This window comes from Guyanagaster necrorhizus (genome assembly GCF_019112545.1).
Source record: "Guyanagaster necrorhizus MCA 3950 unplaced genomic scaffold BT62scaffold_8, whole genome shotgun sequence".
Classification (NCBI taxonomy): Eukaryota; Fungi; Basidiomycota; class Agaricomycetes; order Agaricales; family Physalacriaceae; genus Guyanagaster; species Guyanagaster necrorhizus.
Genome location: NW_025064887.1, coordinates 1273001 through 1286204, shown reverse-complemented (window position 1 = coordinate 1286204; position 13204 = coordinate 1273001). Strand labels below are relative to the sequence as shown.

Here is a 13204-nt window from a genome sequence, read left to right as displayed (position 1 = left end):
CATTTTTGTCTTGACAAGGAAGCTCTCACGCCATGCTACGGAGGAAGAGCAGGAGGCAATGGGGGTGGACTGGATGTAGGTGGCGGTGGCGGCGGAGGATACGAGGATGCTGGGGGATTGATGATACTTTCCCAAAGGGCACGACGCTCATCCGTGTACGTAGAACTGCCTTCAAATTCAACGGGAGGAAAAGCTATCCCCGTATAGATGGGCAAGAGCTCGGACGAGAATTGGGTGTTGGGATACTCAGCCCACCGTCGCGGTAGAGAGGTAGCGCTAGACGAGGATATTGATTCATGGCTAGACTGCATGGAATCCGAATCGTCAAAATTTAAATATTGCGAGCGGTCGCCCAAGATGTCTTCACCCAGTACGACCGAAAGATCTTGCTCATCAGGGCTACTGTCAGAGTATTCGTCCATTATTCTCTGTCTGACCAGAGCTTGGGGGTCTGTGACACCAACCCAGCCTCTGGGATATCCCCAGATTGCGATATTCTCCAACCAGTCGCCCTCCCCGGGGTCAATAGCCTCCCTCAACAGCTGTCCTCTCACTTCTCCCGGTTTGAAAAGCTCCAGCCAGTCTAGTCTCTGCTGACGCCACGCTTCTGTGTGATGCAACCGTCGAAAGTCGGTCAGGGCCGTTGGCTCTTGGAGGAACTCGAACAGCTGGCGCGACATCGCTATCAACTCGCGATCCTTGTGTTTAGGACACGACGAGACGGAATGGTCTGGAGAACCACAGTTGAAACATAGATGTTTATTCGAATTTTGGGGGACGTCGTTGGTTTCCTCGTGTCCCAAGACCTCCAGACTGTGTCGTACGTAGATGCCACTAGGTTCCCATCCATACGGACCCCCCCTCGCGAAAACATCGCTGAAGAACAGGTGCGATGACGGAGTCTGACTCAAGTCTCCGACTCCTCCGTCTTCTGCTTGTCCCAGACTTCCAGAGCCTGATTGACCGTGCTCGAATCCCATCGACCCTTTGCTATCTCTTTTCCATCCAGATGTAACGCCGGGATCCAGTAAACGTATTTGCGCTTCCACTTCTCCTGCCCGGGTTCTTGGATGTTGACAATGTCCAGCTGAAATTGGCGCTGCGATAAGTCAGCAAGGCCTGGTGAACGGTATGATGAGTATTAACTCGTACCAACTGCCTGACTTTCGCCAACTCGGATTTGGCCGTCTGTTATAGATTCCGTTGAGTTCATCATTTACGAACAATGTAATAAACAGCCAACATCACACAGAGAGCAATTGGGACCGGAGAAGAGCGTGAACCGTGGAATGCGAGGGAGTCGACCCGACATGAAGAATTTTGAACTCAGCTAGAGGTGAAAGGTTGGCCCATACTCAGGTCTCAATTTTGTGCAATGCAATGGGCAGATAATATTTTATCCAGTTACAGCTATAGAGAAGTATCTGCAAAGCCTGGATTCTAATTACCACAGCAGCATCTACCTCCGACCTCTTTCATCAGAGTGATCTCTACGGCGATTATTCATAGGCAGCATTTATTCTTCAGGCAGCAAAACCTTTCGTTTGTACTTTCCCTGGTCTCTGAGCCACTGAAAGCAACCATGAGATGAAAGTCATATCAGTAAAAGCCAAAAATCGCTCACTCTTCTGTAGTGATGGAGGGAACCGATGCGTTCACCTAGAGAACAGTGAGCATCATGAAAGACAGCAATTCAGAGGCCGATTACCATAATAATCTGGTACTGGGCTTGTTGGACTCTGAAGAGTGGCGTCTACCCTGTTTTTTGCTATCCGTTGATAAAATTCGCGGTCTCGAGCATCCATGAGGCGCGCGCTACGGCGATAGACAATACGCCACAGTGAGGACCCCAGCGTTGGGCCGACAATGTAACCCAAACCTGAGTAACGTGAGCGACCTTTTGTATATACGAATGGCGGACACCGTACCCATACACGCGGCGGTACAGGCGCCATAGAATATAAAAGGATCTATGCCCTAAGGCTACGTAAGACTCGGGAATGCGACAGGACTTGTATCCATTACATACCCAGATTGGCTTCATAGGATCCGTGTCCAACGATCCAAAGTAAGCTGCCCCACCGAAAAGACCCAGAGCGCAAGAAGGGATGGTCATGGCCTGCATTTCGGTGCTTAGAAGGGTCTTAAAACAGGGAAAAATACCCACCGTCTGCCATTTATGCCTGCTGCCTCGTAGCGCAAGGTACTCCGCCCAATTAAGAGTCTTCGTTTCGCTCAAAGTTGACTGACATCGCAAAAACATTGGCCGGGCTGTCGTTTGGATCCTTGGAGAGGATATCCGCAAAGAGTGGGTGAACATTCGCGTGCACCGGTCCATGTTAGAAACGCGTAGAATGGACTCGGAGCAAACAGGTGGTGGTGGAAGACGGGAAAGGCAATTTTGAACGACGCACGGACCACATGACCTACCAGACAATTCCCACGATTCGAGTCGAGTCAGAATTTGAAGATATCATACTCAGTCCTCCTTATGATAAAGATCCAGCACTTTATATTAGTGTGTTCTTTAGGATTTTAGAAAAAATTGCTTTCACCCGTGAACCGGATATCGGGCCGGAACACTTTCCCAAATTGTTGTCGTGCGTGTCGTCTTTGCATCGCCTCCATCACTGCACTACACCATGATCTCTTAATTCACTCTCTACCTTAGCTTTATACTATACGCACACTTTCTGCTTATCGTATTCCACATAATAGGATATTGACCAAGGTACGTGCGATTTTCTGCAGCTAGAATACACTCCAATTCCTTAACAGATGCCGTGCGCAGCATGCTCTGGTCAGTCCTCAAGCGGGCCAGTTTCTTCTCCCTGGTCTCTCGAAAACTTCTTTCCAACTGGAACGGTGTCATTTTCGCTCACATCTGACATTGCTTGCAACCACATACTTTCCGAGGATGGATGGCATGATTTCCACAGTGATGCTTTGCTGTCCCACCTGCAAGACTCCACCCGAGACGACACTCTCTGTAGGGAAATAGAATTTCTCGTGAAGCACCGATTCATTGCTGCAACATACCGTCAATGTCTTCCGTCATTGCTGATTGTGAGGATCTATATCATCCCATTCGACCTCGCCGGGGTTCAGGGTCAGCTTCGGATTCGAAAACAGCCTGTCCTTAATCATGCTAGGCGCTCGTTACGGCTTCTGCTTAGTGCCATCGAGCAAGGTGTGGAGACGTGGGATGGCAGTGCATCTGGGGGAGTTCCATTGTTTTCAATAGCTTCTGTACGTTCAGTTTTGTTGACTGCAGGGGCTGGTACATTCTCGCGGGCAAAACAATCTTGCATTCCAACCTCTTTTTTGTTTGCATTTTCATGGTTTCGATCTAAGCGGAACAAAACGAGATGAAAAATTGCGCCCATCTCTACACAGGAGGGCACATTCTTCATCTCGTTCTATCGACCGTTCTTTTCGAAGTCATGGAAAGGTTACTTCAACTAAACCTGTTAAAACGCACCAGTCCCTGCCGCGACCTTTTCGGCGGATCAAATGCGTTAATCTTATTCTTAGGACTCCCGTACTCTGGCCGAAATTTATGGAGAGCTTCCATCGCCCTGCGTTTGTGAAAATCCGACAAACAACATGATCAATAGACTTCTCGACACTTCAGATGACCTTCAAGGCCTCGGCATAAGGAGCACGTTGTTTCTGTACCAACGACGCTCAGTGGCGACGATGTTGCAGAAGGAGATATTGATAGAGAAAGACATACCTGACCCCCTTTACGTACGCGTTCTTGCCTTGAACAAGGAGGCTTTCTATCTGCAGCCAGGTACAATGGAAATCTTGCGAGAGAGGCCAATGGTTGCGCCCAGCCGAGGTGGCGTACTGTGCGAGGAGCTTGGTAAGTATGTTCCGCTGTCTACAAAACCCGACTGACTTAAATCTTAGGCACCGGAAAAACTGTGATGACCCTTACCCTCATCATGGCAACCTTGCATCAGTTGTCGGCCCCAGAGGAATCAATCATCGATGCGCGGCCAGTCTTGACTCCACTATCGCTTCGATATTTCCCATCAGGGGAGATGGCAGCGACGCGGAACCGTCTCATGCGCTCTCGTCGTCAAAAATCAAGCAAGATTCCCGCTCTTGGTGTCCCATCTCTCCCTGAATTGTTGTTGCATCAAATGTGCACCAACCCAGATGAGACCGTTTGGGAGCACAGGATTAATCCCGACTCGGAGATGGATAGTGCACTTCAGATTTTCGAACAACACCAGTTTCGGGTCCTCTTCCAGAGCAACATACCATTCTACCATCATTATGATGCGGAACCTACAGACAATGAACGCTTTCATCGGCGTAAAGGTACTGCCGGTCCCCGTACCATGTATCTGACTTCTGCTACCTTGATTGTTGTGCCTTCTAATCTCATCAGCCAATGGGATCGAGAAATACATAAGCATTGCGAGCGTGAGCTCAGAGTCCTCATCCTTCGGTCTCGTTCGAAATTACCGGATGCAAAGACACTGGCGTCGGACTACGATGTGAGCCACTTTTGAGAACTTTTTTTTTCTTTGCTTGACGAGTCCATTCTTTATGTAGATCATTCTTATGACCTACTCTCGTGTGTTCGTCATCGTTTTCTGATAGTACTGAGGTGTTGATCCTAGTTTCTAGGGTTCACCGCGGAGAATCTTGCAAAAGACGTGTCAAAGCTCCACTCCTGGAAAATCTGCAAGTGTGATGAATTCCCAGGAACCCGGATACCAAACTGTAGTTGCGAGATCCCAAACGTCTCCCCATTGTTACAAATTAGATGGAAGCGTCTCGTTATCGATGAAGGGCATGTCTCAGCAACCACGTCCACCACCTTAACGCCATTCACAAAACTCCTGAGCATCGAGCATCGCTGGATCGTAACTGGGACTCCAACAAGGAATCTTTTGGGACTCAGTTTTGGCGCAAAGGCGGATGACATTCAGGAGCAGGATGCCGATGATGAAGGAGATGCAGAATTTTGGGGGCTCTTCAAAGATCAAGAGGGATCTGCGTCTCAATCGCGCGAAGTCACCCCTCCTTCTGTGAAACCAGCTAGGATATGGAACAAGTACGACCGGGAGGACCTCCGGAAACTTGGGAATATGATCACGCATTTTGTTGGTGTGCCTCAGTTCCTGGCTGATCCACAGCTTGTGAGAACGCACGTCACCGAGCCTCTCATGGATCCAGATGGTCCTCGGCCTGGTGCAATTGAAGTATTGACACAAGTGATGAGCATGGTGATGGTACGGCACAGGTAGGTTGTTGTCTTCATCGTTCTTGAGGCGTATTTGACATGTGAATATCTGCAGGGTTGAAGACGTGGAGGCTGATGTTGTTTTGCCTCCCATTTACAAAGAGGCTGTCTTCTTGGACCTAGATCCGTATGCGGTGCGCTCGTACAATGCTTTACAGGCCGCAATCGCAATCAACGCCGTTGACTCTGAGCGACGAGACCAAGTATGACGGTTACTTTCATCGTTTAACCTGCGCTCACATGTATCCCTAGGACTATCTATTTCATCCTGGGGTAGGTCGGTCGTTGTAGACTGTTCCTTTCTTAACTCCAGATTTGCACAGAACTCGGACATGCTTCAAGAGTTGGTTTCAAACATGACACAGTGCGTGGATTCTAGGCTTTGCTTTCGCAGAATTTTTACATCAGAACTCCTCATTATCAAGGATCATGTTCTGGTCTGTTGACGATCATCTGTACAATGCCGACGAGATCATGTCAAGGCCGAAGGTTCACATCGAGACAGCGATTAATCGTAATGCATCCCAAGAAGACGTGGAGTTGATCACTCAGGCGATAGAGCACATGTAAATTCAAGTGTACTTCTCTGTTTCTTTGGGATTCTCACTGTTGTATAAGCCGACTAGCGGGGGAAGATAAGACGTGGAGAAATATCCAAGATCACGTCGAGGTCCCGTATCGACTGTATGATATTCCTGACCGTGTCTTCCACAAATGGACACGAATACCAGGGGTCCAGAGCGAGGACGATAGCCACAGCACCTTTGCTGGTTTTATGCACCCGGATAGACTGGTTACCATGAGGAACACACTCTCTCAGCAGCCTCTCATCACGGAGGAACGTATGCTCGAGCTGGGAACTGCCATCTCCATAAGGGATCATGCCAAGCATCTCTTGTTCGCCGAATCGACAAAGAAAATGGATCTTCGTAAACGCAAGGCCAGTCGACTGCATGAGGACGCCAAGAAAGCCTCATCTCCCGAAAAGCTGAAAGAAATGAAGAAGGAGCTAGATGCAGCACTGTCGCGGCTTGAGCACCTAGAGAAAGAGGATGCTGATCCTTTAGACACAACTACTCGAACTCTTCCTGACGTACCATCAACACTACTCTCTCGCTCGCCCTTTCGACATATCCGGATTAAAGATTCGGCATCAAGTAAACTCAATTATATTATCAATGAGGTAGAACTATTCCAATGACTCCATCTCTGGAGCTAACTTGTTTGTGCCTGGCATAGGTGCTTCGATACGCGCAGAATGAGAAATTCTTGATCTTTTCGGATTCGGCCTTGACGTTGGCTCATGTTGCTGACGCTCTCGATCTTCTACAGGTCAAGTATCTGCGCTTCATGTCGCATGTACCTATACAAGTTCGTGAACAGTTTGTCTTGACGTGAGTTGTAATTTTCTGGCGTGTCCGACATTGACTTATGGAATGTTTGGATAGCTTCGAGACCTCGGAGACGTATCGAGTATTCCTCATGGAGTTAAAGCATGGAGCTCGTGGGCTGTGAGTGTATTTTACCGTATGCTCTAAGCTGAAAGTGCTGACATTTTGGTATGAAGAAACCTTGTATCGGCGTCGCGGGTCATTTTCTGTGAGCCTGTGTGGCAACCGGATGTTGAAAGTCAAGCAATCAAACGTGCTCATCGGATTGGACAGACCAAACACATATCAGGTTCGCACGGGTTTCTTTGGTGGCTAGTCTGTGGCTCAAAGCATTTTAGTCAAGACTTTGGCGATCCGAAATACTGCTGAAGAAAATATGGTTAGCCGACGGAGCGCTCTTCAGGACTGCCAGGATAAACTGCCCAAACTTATTGATGAGAGCGGCATGAGGCATTACATTGCGGTTCGTTAGCTTGTTCTGGCTCGCGGATGATCCTGAGTTTTTTCCCCCTTTCGTATAGAATCCGCGGTTCATTACTGAGCGACCAAAGCATCTACCATCTGTGGAGTTTCCTCTGTTCAATATTCCAACAGAGGACCTGGCAGGGTCAGATATCGATGCCATGGTGGGAATGGATTTACCACAGGATGCAATGACGCCTGCAGCGTCGATACCGACGAAAAGAAAGGCTCGGGCACTCAGTCCGTTACCTGCTGATCCAATTGAAAGAGTTATGCAGAGGGGTGTGTATGTTACCGGTGCACCTCCCCTCCCGAAAAAGAAGAAAGGCGTACGATTCGAAATTAGCTAGTGGTTTTATGTATTTTAGTGTAGAAAACTTCTAATGATCCTTGATGAAAGGCATTTCCAAAGAGGGAAGGTATCGAGAAAATGCTGGCAGTCCATCGAAATTTTGTTACGCGCTTCTGTCCAGTACCGTCAGGATCGTTCTCTCTTCGGTTTTTCTTGTTTACATCTCTCCCTTCTAGACTTGCAATTTCTTGCACGAACGATATCGATGGCCGCTCCTCCCGCTCCTCTTCCGTCTACGACAGCAAACTGGCACTGGAAAAACAAGAACATCACCAAGTGGGGAGAAGATTGGTTTGAACAGGAGCTCATGAGCTTGAGAATAGAAGGTGATAAAGAAGGTGAAGCAGTCTGGATAGCGAAGGTCTTCAGTGTATCTGGCGATGTAGAGCTGGGTCAAAGAAAGTCCAAGTGCGTGTATGCTTTTTCACCGGAGTGGCGCAGTGCTCAATTATGTTGTAAATAGACTTATCACAATCTATGATTGCGAACTTAATCTAGAGTGGGAGGGTACCACCAGCGATGGTACTGAGGTCAAGGGGCGCCTCAACATCCCAGAGGTGTCCCACGAGATTACTATGGACGGCCTCAGCCAATACCAAGTCTGTGCAACTTTCTTATTGTCGTTTCCAGTTACTCATCCGATGTCAATCAATAGTTCTTTTGGACCCTGATATCCGCGGAATCGCCAGAAATCAACGAATTGTATGCGATGGCTAAAGCGCGCTTTCCTAAAGCTCTCGAGGACGTGTTTGCGAAATTCCCGGCGGCCATTTTCGAGACTCATGGGAAGGACTTGACGGTCAGTACTGAGCCGAGTCGTGCGAACACACCTGGACCAGCGGCGGCGGCAACACCACCGACTACCTCTGCGCCTACGCCCGCGCCTGAAGCCGCGCCGAAGCCTGTGAAGAAGGAACCCAAGACGGTCAATACAGCTACGGTCATTGCCGATGGAACTTTCAAAGCCACTGCCGATGATCTCTTTGGTTTGCTTACGGATGAAAAGAGGATTCCGATTTGGACTCGAGCTCCCGCAAAGGTATGCCTATACGCGATTCGTCATTTCCTCTCCTTAACGCGAGAATAGTCTGTAGCCCAACTGGACACAGAGTATAGTCTATTTGGAGGTGGTGTGAAGGGGAAATACGTCTCCCTCACGCCACCGAAAGAGATAGTGCAGTCTTGGGCACTTTCCAGCCCTACGTGGCCATCAGGTGCAGCTGAACATCTTGCTTTTCGTGGAAGTTTGCCTTTTTGAACTCTGTGCTTTTAGACCATACCGCGACCTTGACCACGACACTTGATCAGTCGGATGATTCGACCAAGATTACGTTCACCCTGTCTGGTGTCCCACTCGGCATGGAGGATGAGATCAAGCGGAATATAGAGGGATACTAGTGTGTTCACCATTTTTCAAGCTGAAGCTTTGCTGATATTCCTTATTGCAGCATTCATGGATTCAAATCTATTGGGTATGTTCAATTGATTCCTTACGTCCCCTCATATACTCCAAAACCAAAGCCACGAGACGTCAAAAAGCTCAACGTCGATTCCCGTTCATCTCTCGTTCCCGTTGTCGCTGTTACTGTTTTGATCCTTGCTGCTGCATTCGCTATACCCTTTTTCTCTTCCTCATAATTTATGATATATCTGTCAATGGGATTCTCAACGCCTTATTTCTTTCTAGGTTGGGTACCGTTCTGTGATGAGACCCCGTTTGAAGGGGAAGAATATAGACTTTCTGGAGCTTACCAATGAAGAAGAAATAGAAGATTTGTAGATGTTACCCCGATAGTTTTAAAGGTGCTGTTCCAAGTCCAAACTAGGAATGCTGTTTGAATTTGCAATTTGATCGGAACTCGCGTGGACATAAAGTCTGGAAGTGCCTCATCACGACCAACATCTCTTGCCTGGTACTGGTCACTGCAACACTTCTTGATTCAAGTACTCGCGACGAACATCCATGCACGATGAAGGATACACCGACGAGGATAGCTGGCAGTCAACTGCCGCCCCACTTTCCAAAGATGCCGAATCACTGTTGTCAGGGATGTCGATGAACTCCGTGCAAGAGTGCGAAGGTCCGTCGTCTTGCTGCCACTTTCTGTTTTCTTCTCATGTAATTGCAGAGCTGGCATATCGACTATTGGCGTCTTTGCCGAGGTCTCGTCTCGCCACCATCCAAAGGCGGCTGGCCCCATTATTGCAGTTTGATGTAGTCGGTGTACGTCGTAGTGTGTTCATTCGCCGTGCTCATGCTGATTCTCCTTCAGTCTCTACCCACAGAAGTATCTCTGCAGATATTCTCACATCTATCTGCGGAAGCCCTCTTAGCCTGTGCTTTGGTCTGTCGACGGTGGCAAACATTGGCCAATGACCAGTCTCTATGGAAGAATCTGTGTTTATCCCGTGGATGGCAGTGGCGACAACCACGGAGAACTCGCGCTTTTGATACTTCCAAAGGTTCTGAGGCATGGCAGGACTCTGATGACGAGGGCATGGGCGACTCGGACGAGGAAGCCGATGAAGACGAAGTGGCAGATTCGTTGATGTCAGATGTAGAAACAGCTCGTGTGGAATCATCAGTGATGCATTCAGAGCAGGATTCTGGATTTGCCTCCATGTCTTTCGGTGGTAACGCCCTTCCATTTGAAGTCTCCACGAACGGTAAAAGCGAGAGTGTGTATCCCCGGGCCGGCGAAAGCTCTTCTGCAAAGTCTCGCATCCCCTTTCGCCACTCCGCGCCGCCTGTCCTAAATGCACTTGGGCCGTCCTTGTTTCTAAAAGCCGACTACAAACTCCTCCACCAAACTCACGTTCGGCTTCACAATCGTGTTTTATCCCCGTCCTACCGACTCTCTGCACTGCAAACGCGCGGGGCACCTGCGAATTCTCACACGAACACTATCTACTGTTTACAACTCTACACTTATCCTTCCACCGGCGTCCAAGTTCTGTTTACCGGGTCTCGGGATAAGACTGTTCGAGAATGGAATTTATCAACTGGTTTGGTAGAAAGAGTCATTGGCGAGGTTCATTCGAGTTCTGTGCTCAGTATCTGCGTATATAATGGCCTCCTTGCCAGTGCTGGTAGCGATCGCAGGGTGGTCGTGTGGGATCTGGAGAAGAACGAGCTAGTCAAGGTGATCTCTGACCATGAAGACAGTGTGTTGTGTGTACGCTTCGACGATGAACGGCTAGTTTCCTGTTCCAAAGGTCTGTTCAAGCTTTCAGTCGCCTAGACAGTTCACTGGAATTTTCATAGACCGTTACGTGAGGACTTATAGCTTCCCGGACCTTGAACCAGAATTCAGACTCGGTGCCCATCGAGCTGCAGTTAATGCAGTTTCCATTTCTCAGACACTTATCGTCTCCGGGTCTGGAGATCGGTCCGTACGACTCTGGGATACGAAAACAGGCAGCCTTTTACGGACGTTTGAAAATCACCACACCCGAGGGTATACCCTTTACTGTGGATGTTTAAGCCTAGGCTGATTCTGTGGTAGGATTGCTTCAATCGACTCCAAACTGCCGTATGTATTGTCGGGTTCTTCGGATAAACATCTTCGTCTCTTCGATATCACGACCTTGCAAGGGTGGTCTACGTCGCCTGATGTCTCGTTGGAAGGAAATGCCCCAGCGACTAATACGCCATTGACAACGTCATTTCCTCTACAGAACGGTCAAGTCGGAACTCATGTTTGCAGGAGCTGTGGGAGCACGAATGTTCAGCCAGCGGCGACTTCGTCTCATGCAGAGACAAGATGCATGCATGGTGACTTGGTGAGGAGCGTGGCCTTGGGGGATAACTTTGTAATGAGTGGAAGTTATGACTTGACTATCAAGGTAAGCGACACCTCCACACCTCTCGTGCTCGTTCTCATACCATCTAGGTTTGGGACCGTAAGACCGGTGCCCTGGTGGCTGATCTCAGCGGAGGACATACTGGACGAATATTCTGCATCGGTTTCGACTGCACGAAGGTTTGCTATCTACATCTGTTGCGCACACTTGCATTTGACTTGTCCAACACAGATCGTTTCCTGCGGTGAAGATCAGGTGAGAGACAATCCCTTTTTTTGAGCTTATGCAATTTATTAACAAGTTAATCAGCGTATTTGCATATGGGACTTTTCGCATGGCATAGATACGAGTTTTATACAGCTTTAAATAACGGACGTGAATTTATGTAGGGGTAGGAATATACTGACGCTTGTGTAGACGCTCAGCAACATGGAACCTGACGAGATGTCAATGCGCATCATGTAAATTTTCGAAACATCAGTTGAATCGTCCAAGCCTCACAGATCGATAATGCTAGAAGTGTGGCCAAGGGCTTAACACATAGCGGCAATAGGTATACTGTTGACATTCTGCTACAAAAATACATTCGATGACTTGACTTCTACTAGTACAACCAATTGGCTCCAGGTCCTATGATACACGTTCTTCAATTCTTCTTTTCCTCGGCATCCACGTCCCTCTTCTTGATGGTTACGAAACCCGGTTGACCCGCGGGAGCTGCCTCGATTACGCCAGGAACTTTATGTTTAGTTTCGGGACTGAGTTCTCTCCTCAATTCGCGAGTGAGTTCGAGGTCATGGGACAAGAATCCATGACCGGCGACAGGTCCGTAATACGAAGTTCCGGCAAGTGAACCGATGATGCTGTATGCGAAAGATGGGCTTAGAATCGGGTATCCCATTCAGCCAGATAGTACACACCATGCGCCGACGAGCACAGATAAGTAGAAACGATACTGGGAATACCAAGCCGGCGCTATCATTGCCATCAGATATTATCATTCTAACGGAAATGGGCTTGAACGTACCCCACCCATTGCTTGTGGCCTTCGCGTCGGCCCACCACAAAGCGGTGAAGCCAACCCATTGAGTTGTCAAAGCTGCCATGGGATCGAGCGCAAGACTTGGCCAGGCAACCAACATAGGTGCCGTGCCCAACATAAGGCGAGAATAGCCTTTCTGGCCGCCGTAACCTGCGAATTCCATACCCCAATGTATGGCACCTAGAAATAAAATCTGCATTAGATCTTAAATCTCGGTATAATCGTAAAGATAACTCACCAAGGAATGAGAGCATTACTGCTCCGTAAGTCATTTGTACATTTAGGGCTTGATCGAGGATGGTGAGAGCGACTCCGGGATCTATCTTTGTCGCCACACCGCTAGCTGCGTGTCCTGCCTGTTGAGCCAGATAGACGGTCGTAGCAGAGGCACCAACGTATGGAAGTGTACCTAAGTTAGGTTTTAGTTTGTGCACTAGCGCGTAGCAAATTCATTGTACCAGCAAGCCCAAATACCATAGCAGGCTTAGGCACAGAAGATGCGATAGCGCCGGTAATTCCAAACTGGCGCGTGTTCGTTTTGAGTCCAGACAAACGGATAAAGAACAGGTTCACGTACAAAGGTAGATTTATTGGGTGGAACATCGTCTCGAATTACGTTGGTCCCTGCGATGATTTTGGCTACATCCGAGGCAGCATTTCCGGCTTCTTCCTTTATATTGGTAGCAGTGTGCTCGAAAGTTTGGCTCGCAGGGCGGTTGGATACGCTGCTAGCGACAGTCCGGGACTTGAAAAATATCAAAGGCGAGACTGCAGGCCTTGAGAGAGCATAGTGAGTTAGACGAGGAGCTGCCGTGCGTCGAAGGAGCGTGTTCATTGCAGACTGTGGGAGAAAACGTCCTCATGTCTCACAGTGGTTCTTATAAGAGGAG

At 48.6% G+C, this 13204-nt stretch overlaps 6 protein-coding genes across 6 annotated transcripts; 3 read left to right on the top strand and 3 right to left on the bottom strand.

Moving 5' to 3' along the window:
* Positions 1 to 35: 35 nt before the first annotated feature.
* On the bottom strand, positions 36 to 1343 carry BT62DRAFT_1074778 (uncharacterized protein; the record flags this gene model as incomplete). Its single annotated transcript, XM_043179050.1, has 4 exons — positions 1244 to 1343; positions 1153 to 1188; positions 921 to 1099; positions 36 to 876 (listed from the first exon to the last, which is right to left on the bottom strand). The coding sequence occupies exons 1-4, from the start codon at positions 1310 to 1312 to the stop codon at positions 36 to 38; spliced, it is 1125 nt and encodes a 374-aa protein (XP_043041790.1). The 5' UTR covers positions 1313 to 1343.
* A 173-nt stretch (positions 1344 to 1516) lies between these two features.
* Positions 1517 to 2263, bottom strand: BT62DRAFT_979976 (mitochondrial import protein Pam17; the record flags this gene model as incomplete). The annotated part of the gene is made up of 6 exons (XM_043189480.1): positions 1517 to 1570; positions 1625 to 1659; positions 1709 to 1879; positions 1929 to 1977; positions 2030 to 2119; positions 2168 to 2263. The coding sequence occupies 6 exons, from the start codon at positions 2261 to 2263 to the stop codon at positions 1517 to 1519; spliced, it is 495 nt and encodes a 164-aa protein (XP_043041789.1).
* Positions 2264 to 2623: 360 nt separating this feature from the next.
* Positions 2624 to 7469, top strand: BT62DRAFT_947318 (uncharacterized protein; the record flags this gene model as incomplete). The annotated part of the gene is made up of 16 exons (XM_043188020.1): positions 2624 to 2731; positions 2779 to 3249; positions 3535 to 3868; positions 3916 to 4511; positions 4570 to 4591; positions 4645 to 5263; positions 5319 to 5466; positions 5516 to 5536; positions 5587 to 5627; positions 5689 to 5829; positions 5882 to 6446; positions 6503 to 6657; positions 6712 to 6774; positions 6831 to 6943; positions 6993 to 7117; positions 7176 to 7469. Exons 2-16 carry the CDS (start codon positions 2779 to 2781, stop codon positions 7464 to 7466), a joined length of 3705 nt encoding a protein of 1234 aa, XP_043041788.1. The 5' UTR covers positions 2624 to 2731.
* Positions 7470 to 7673: 204 nt separating this feature from the next.
* On the top strand, positions 7674 to 8866 carry BT62DRAFT_890232 (uncharacterized protein; the record flags this gene model as incomplete). Its single annotated transcript, XM_043183019.1, has 5 exons — positions 7674 to 7876; positions 7932 to 8067; positions 8124 to 8507; positions 8556 to 8682; positions 8742 to 8866. 5 exons carry the CDS (start codon positions 7674 to 7676, stop codon positions 8864 to 8866), a joined length of 975 nt encoding a protein of 324 aa, XP_043041787.1.
* A 299-nt stretch (positions 8867 to 9165) lies between these two features.
* On the top strand, positions 9166 to 12136 carry BT62DRAFT_930375 (WD40 repeat-like protein). Its single transcript, XM_043185915.1, has 9 exons — positions 9166 to 9549; positions 9598 to 9692; positions 9742 to 10684; positions 10734 to 10926; positions 10975 to 11314; positions 11362 to 11451; positions 11504 to 11527; positions 11582 to 11825; positions 11881 to 12136. Exons 1-8 carry the CDS (start codon positions 9432 to 9434, stop codon positions 11636 to 11638), a joined length of 1860 nt encoding a protein of 619 aa, XP_043041786.1. The 5' UTR covers positions 9166 to 9431; the 3' UTR covers positions 11639 to 11825; positions 11881 to 12136.
* BT62DRAFT_1074774 (uncharacterized protein) lies at positions 11878 to 13199 on the bottom strand. Its single transcript, XM_043179049.1, has 6 exons — positions 12892 to 13199; positions 12773 to 12836; positions 12553 to 12723; positions 12300 to 12494; positions 12193 to 12247; positions 11878 to 12135 (listed from the first exon to the last, which is right to left on the bottom strand). Exons 1-6 carry the CDS (start codon positions 13147 to 13149, stop codon positions 11919 to 11921), a joined length of 960 nt encoding a protein of 319 aa, XP_043041785.1. The 5' UTR covers positions 13150 to 13199; the 3' UTR covers positions 11878 to 11918.
* Positions 13200 to 13204: the final 5 nt, after the last annotated feature.

Bases quoted from the DNA above. Each gene is read 5' to 3' on its own strand.
- BT62DRAFT_930375 (XM_043185915.1), top strand. From the start codon at position 9,432: ATGCACGATGAAGGATACACCGACGAGGATAGCTGGCAGTCAACTGCC. The intron at 10,685-10,733 runs GTCTGTTCAAGC...GAATTTTCATAG, and splicing joins GCTAGTTTCCTGTTCCAAAG to ACCGTTACGTGAGGACTTAT. The intron at 10,927-10,974 runs GTATACCCTTTA...ATTCTGTGGTAG, and splicing joins GAAAATCACCACACCCGAGG to GATTGCTTCAATCGACTCCA.
- BT62DRAFT_1074774 (XM_043179049.1), bottom strand. From the start codon at position 13,149: ATGAACACGCTCCTTCGACGCACGGCAGCTCCTCGTCTAACTCACTAT. The intron at 12,724-12,772 runs GTACAATGAATT...AACCTAACTTAG, and splicing joins TATGGTATTTGGGCTTGCTG to GTACACTTCCATACGTTGGT. The intron at 12,495-12,552 runs GTGAGTTATCTT...TTTTATTTCTAG, and splicing joins AGTAATGCTCTCATTCCTTG to GTGCCATACATTGGGGTATG.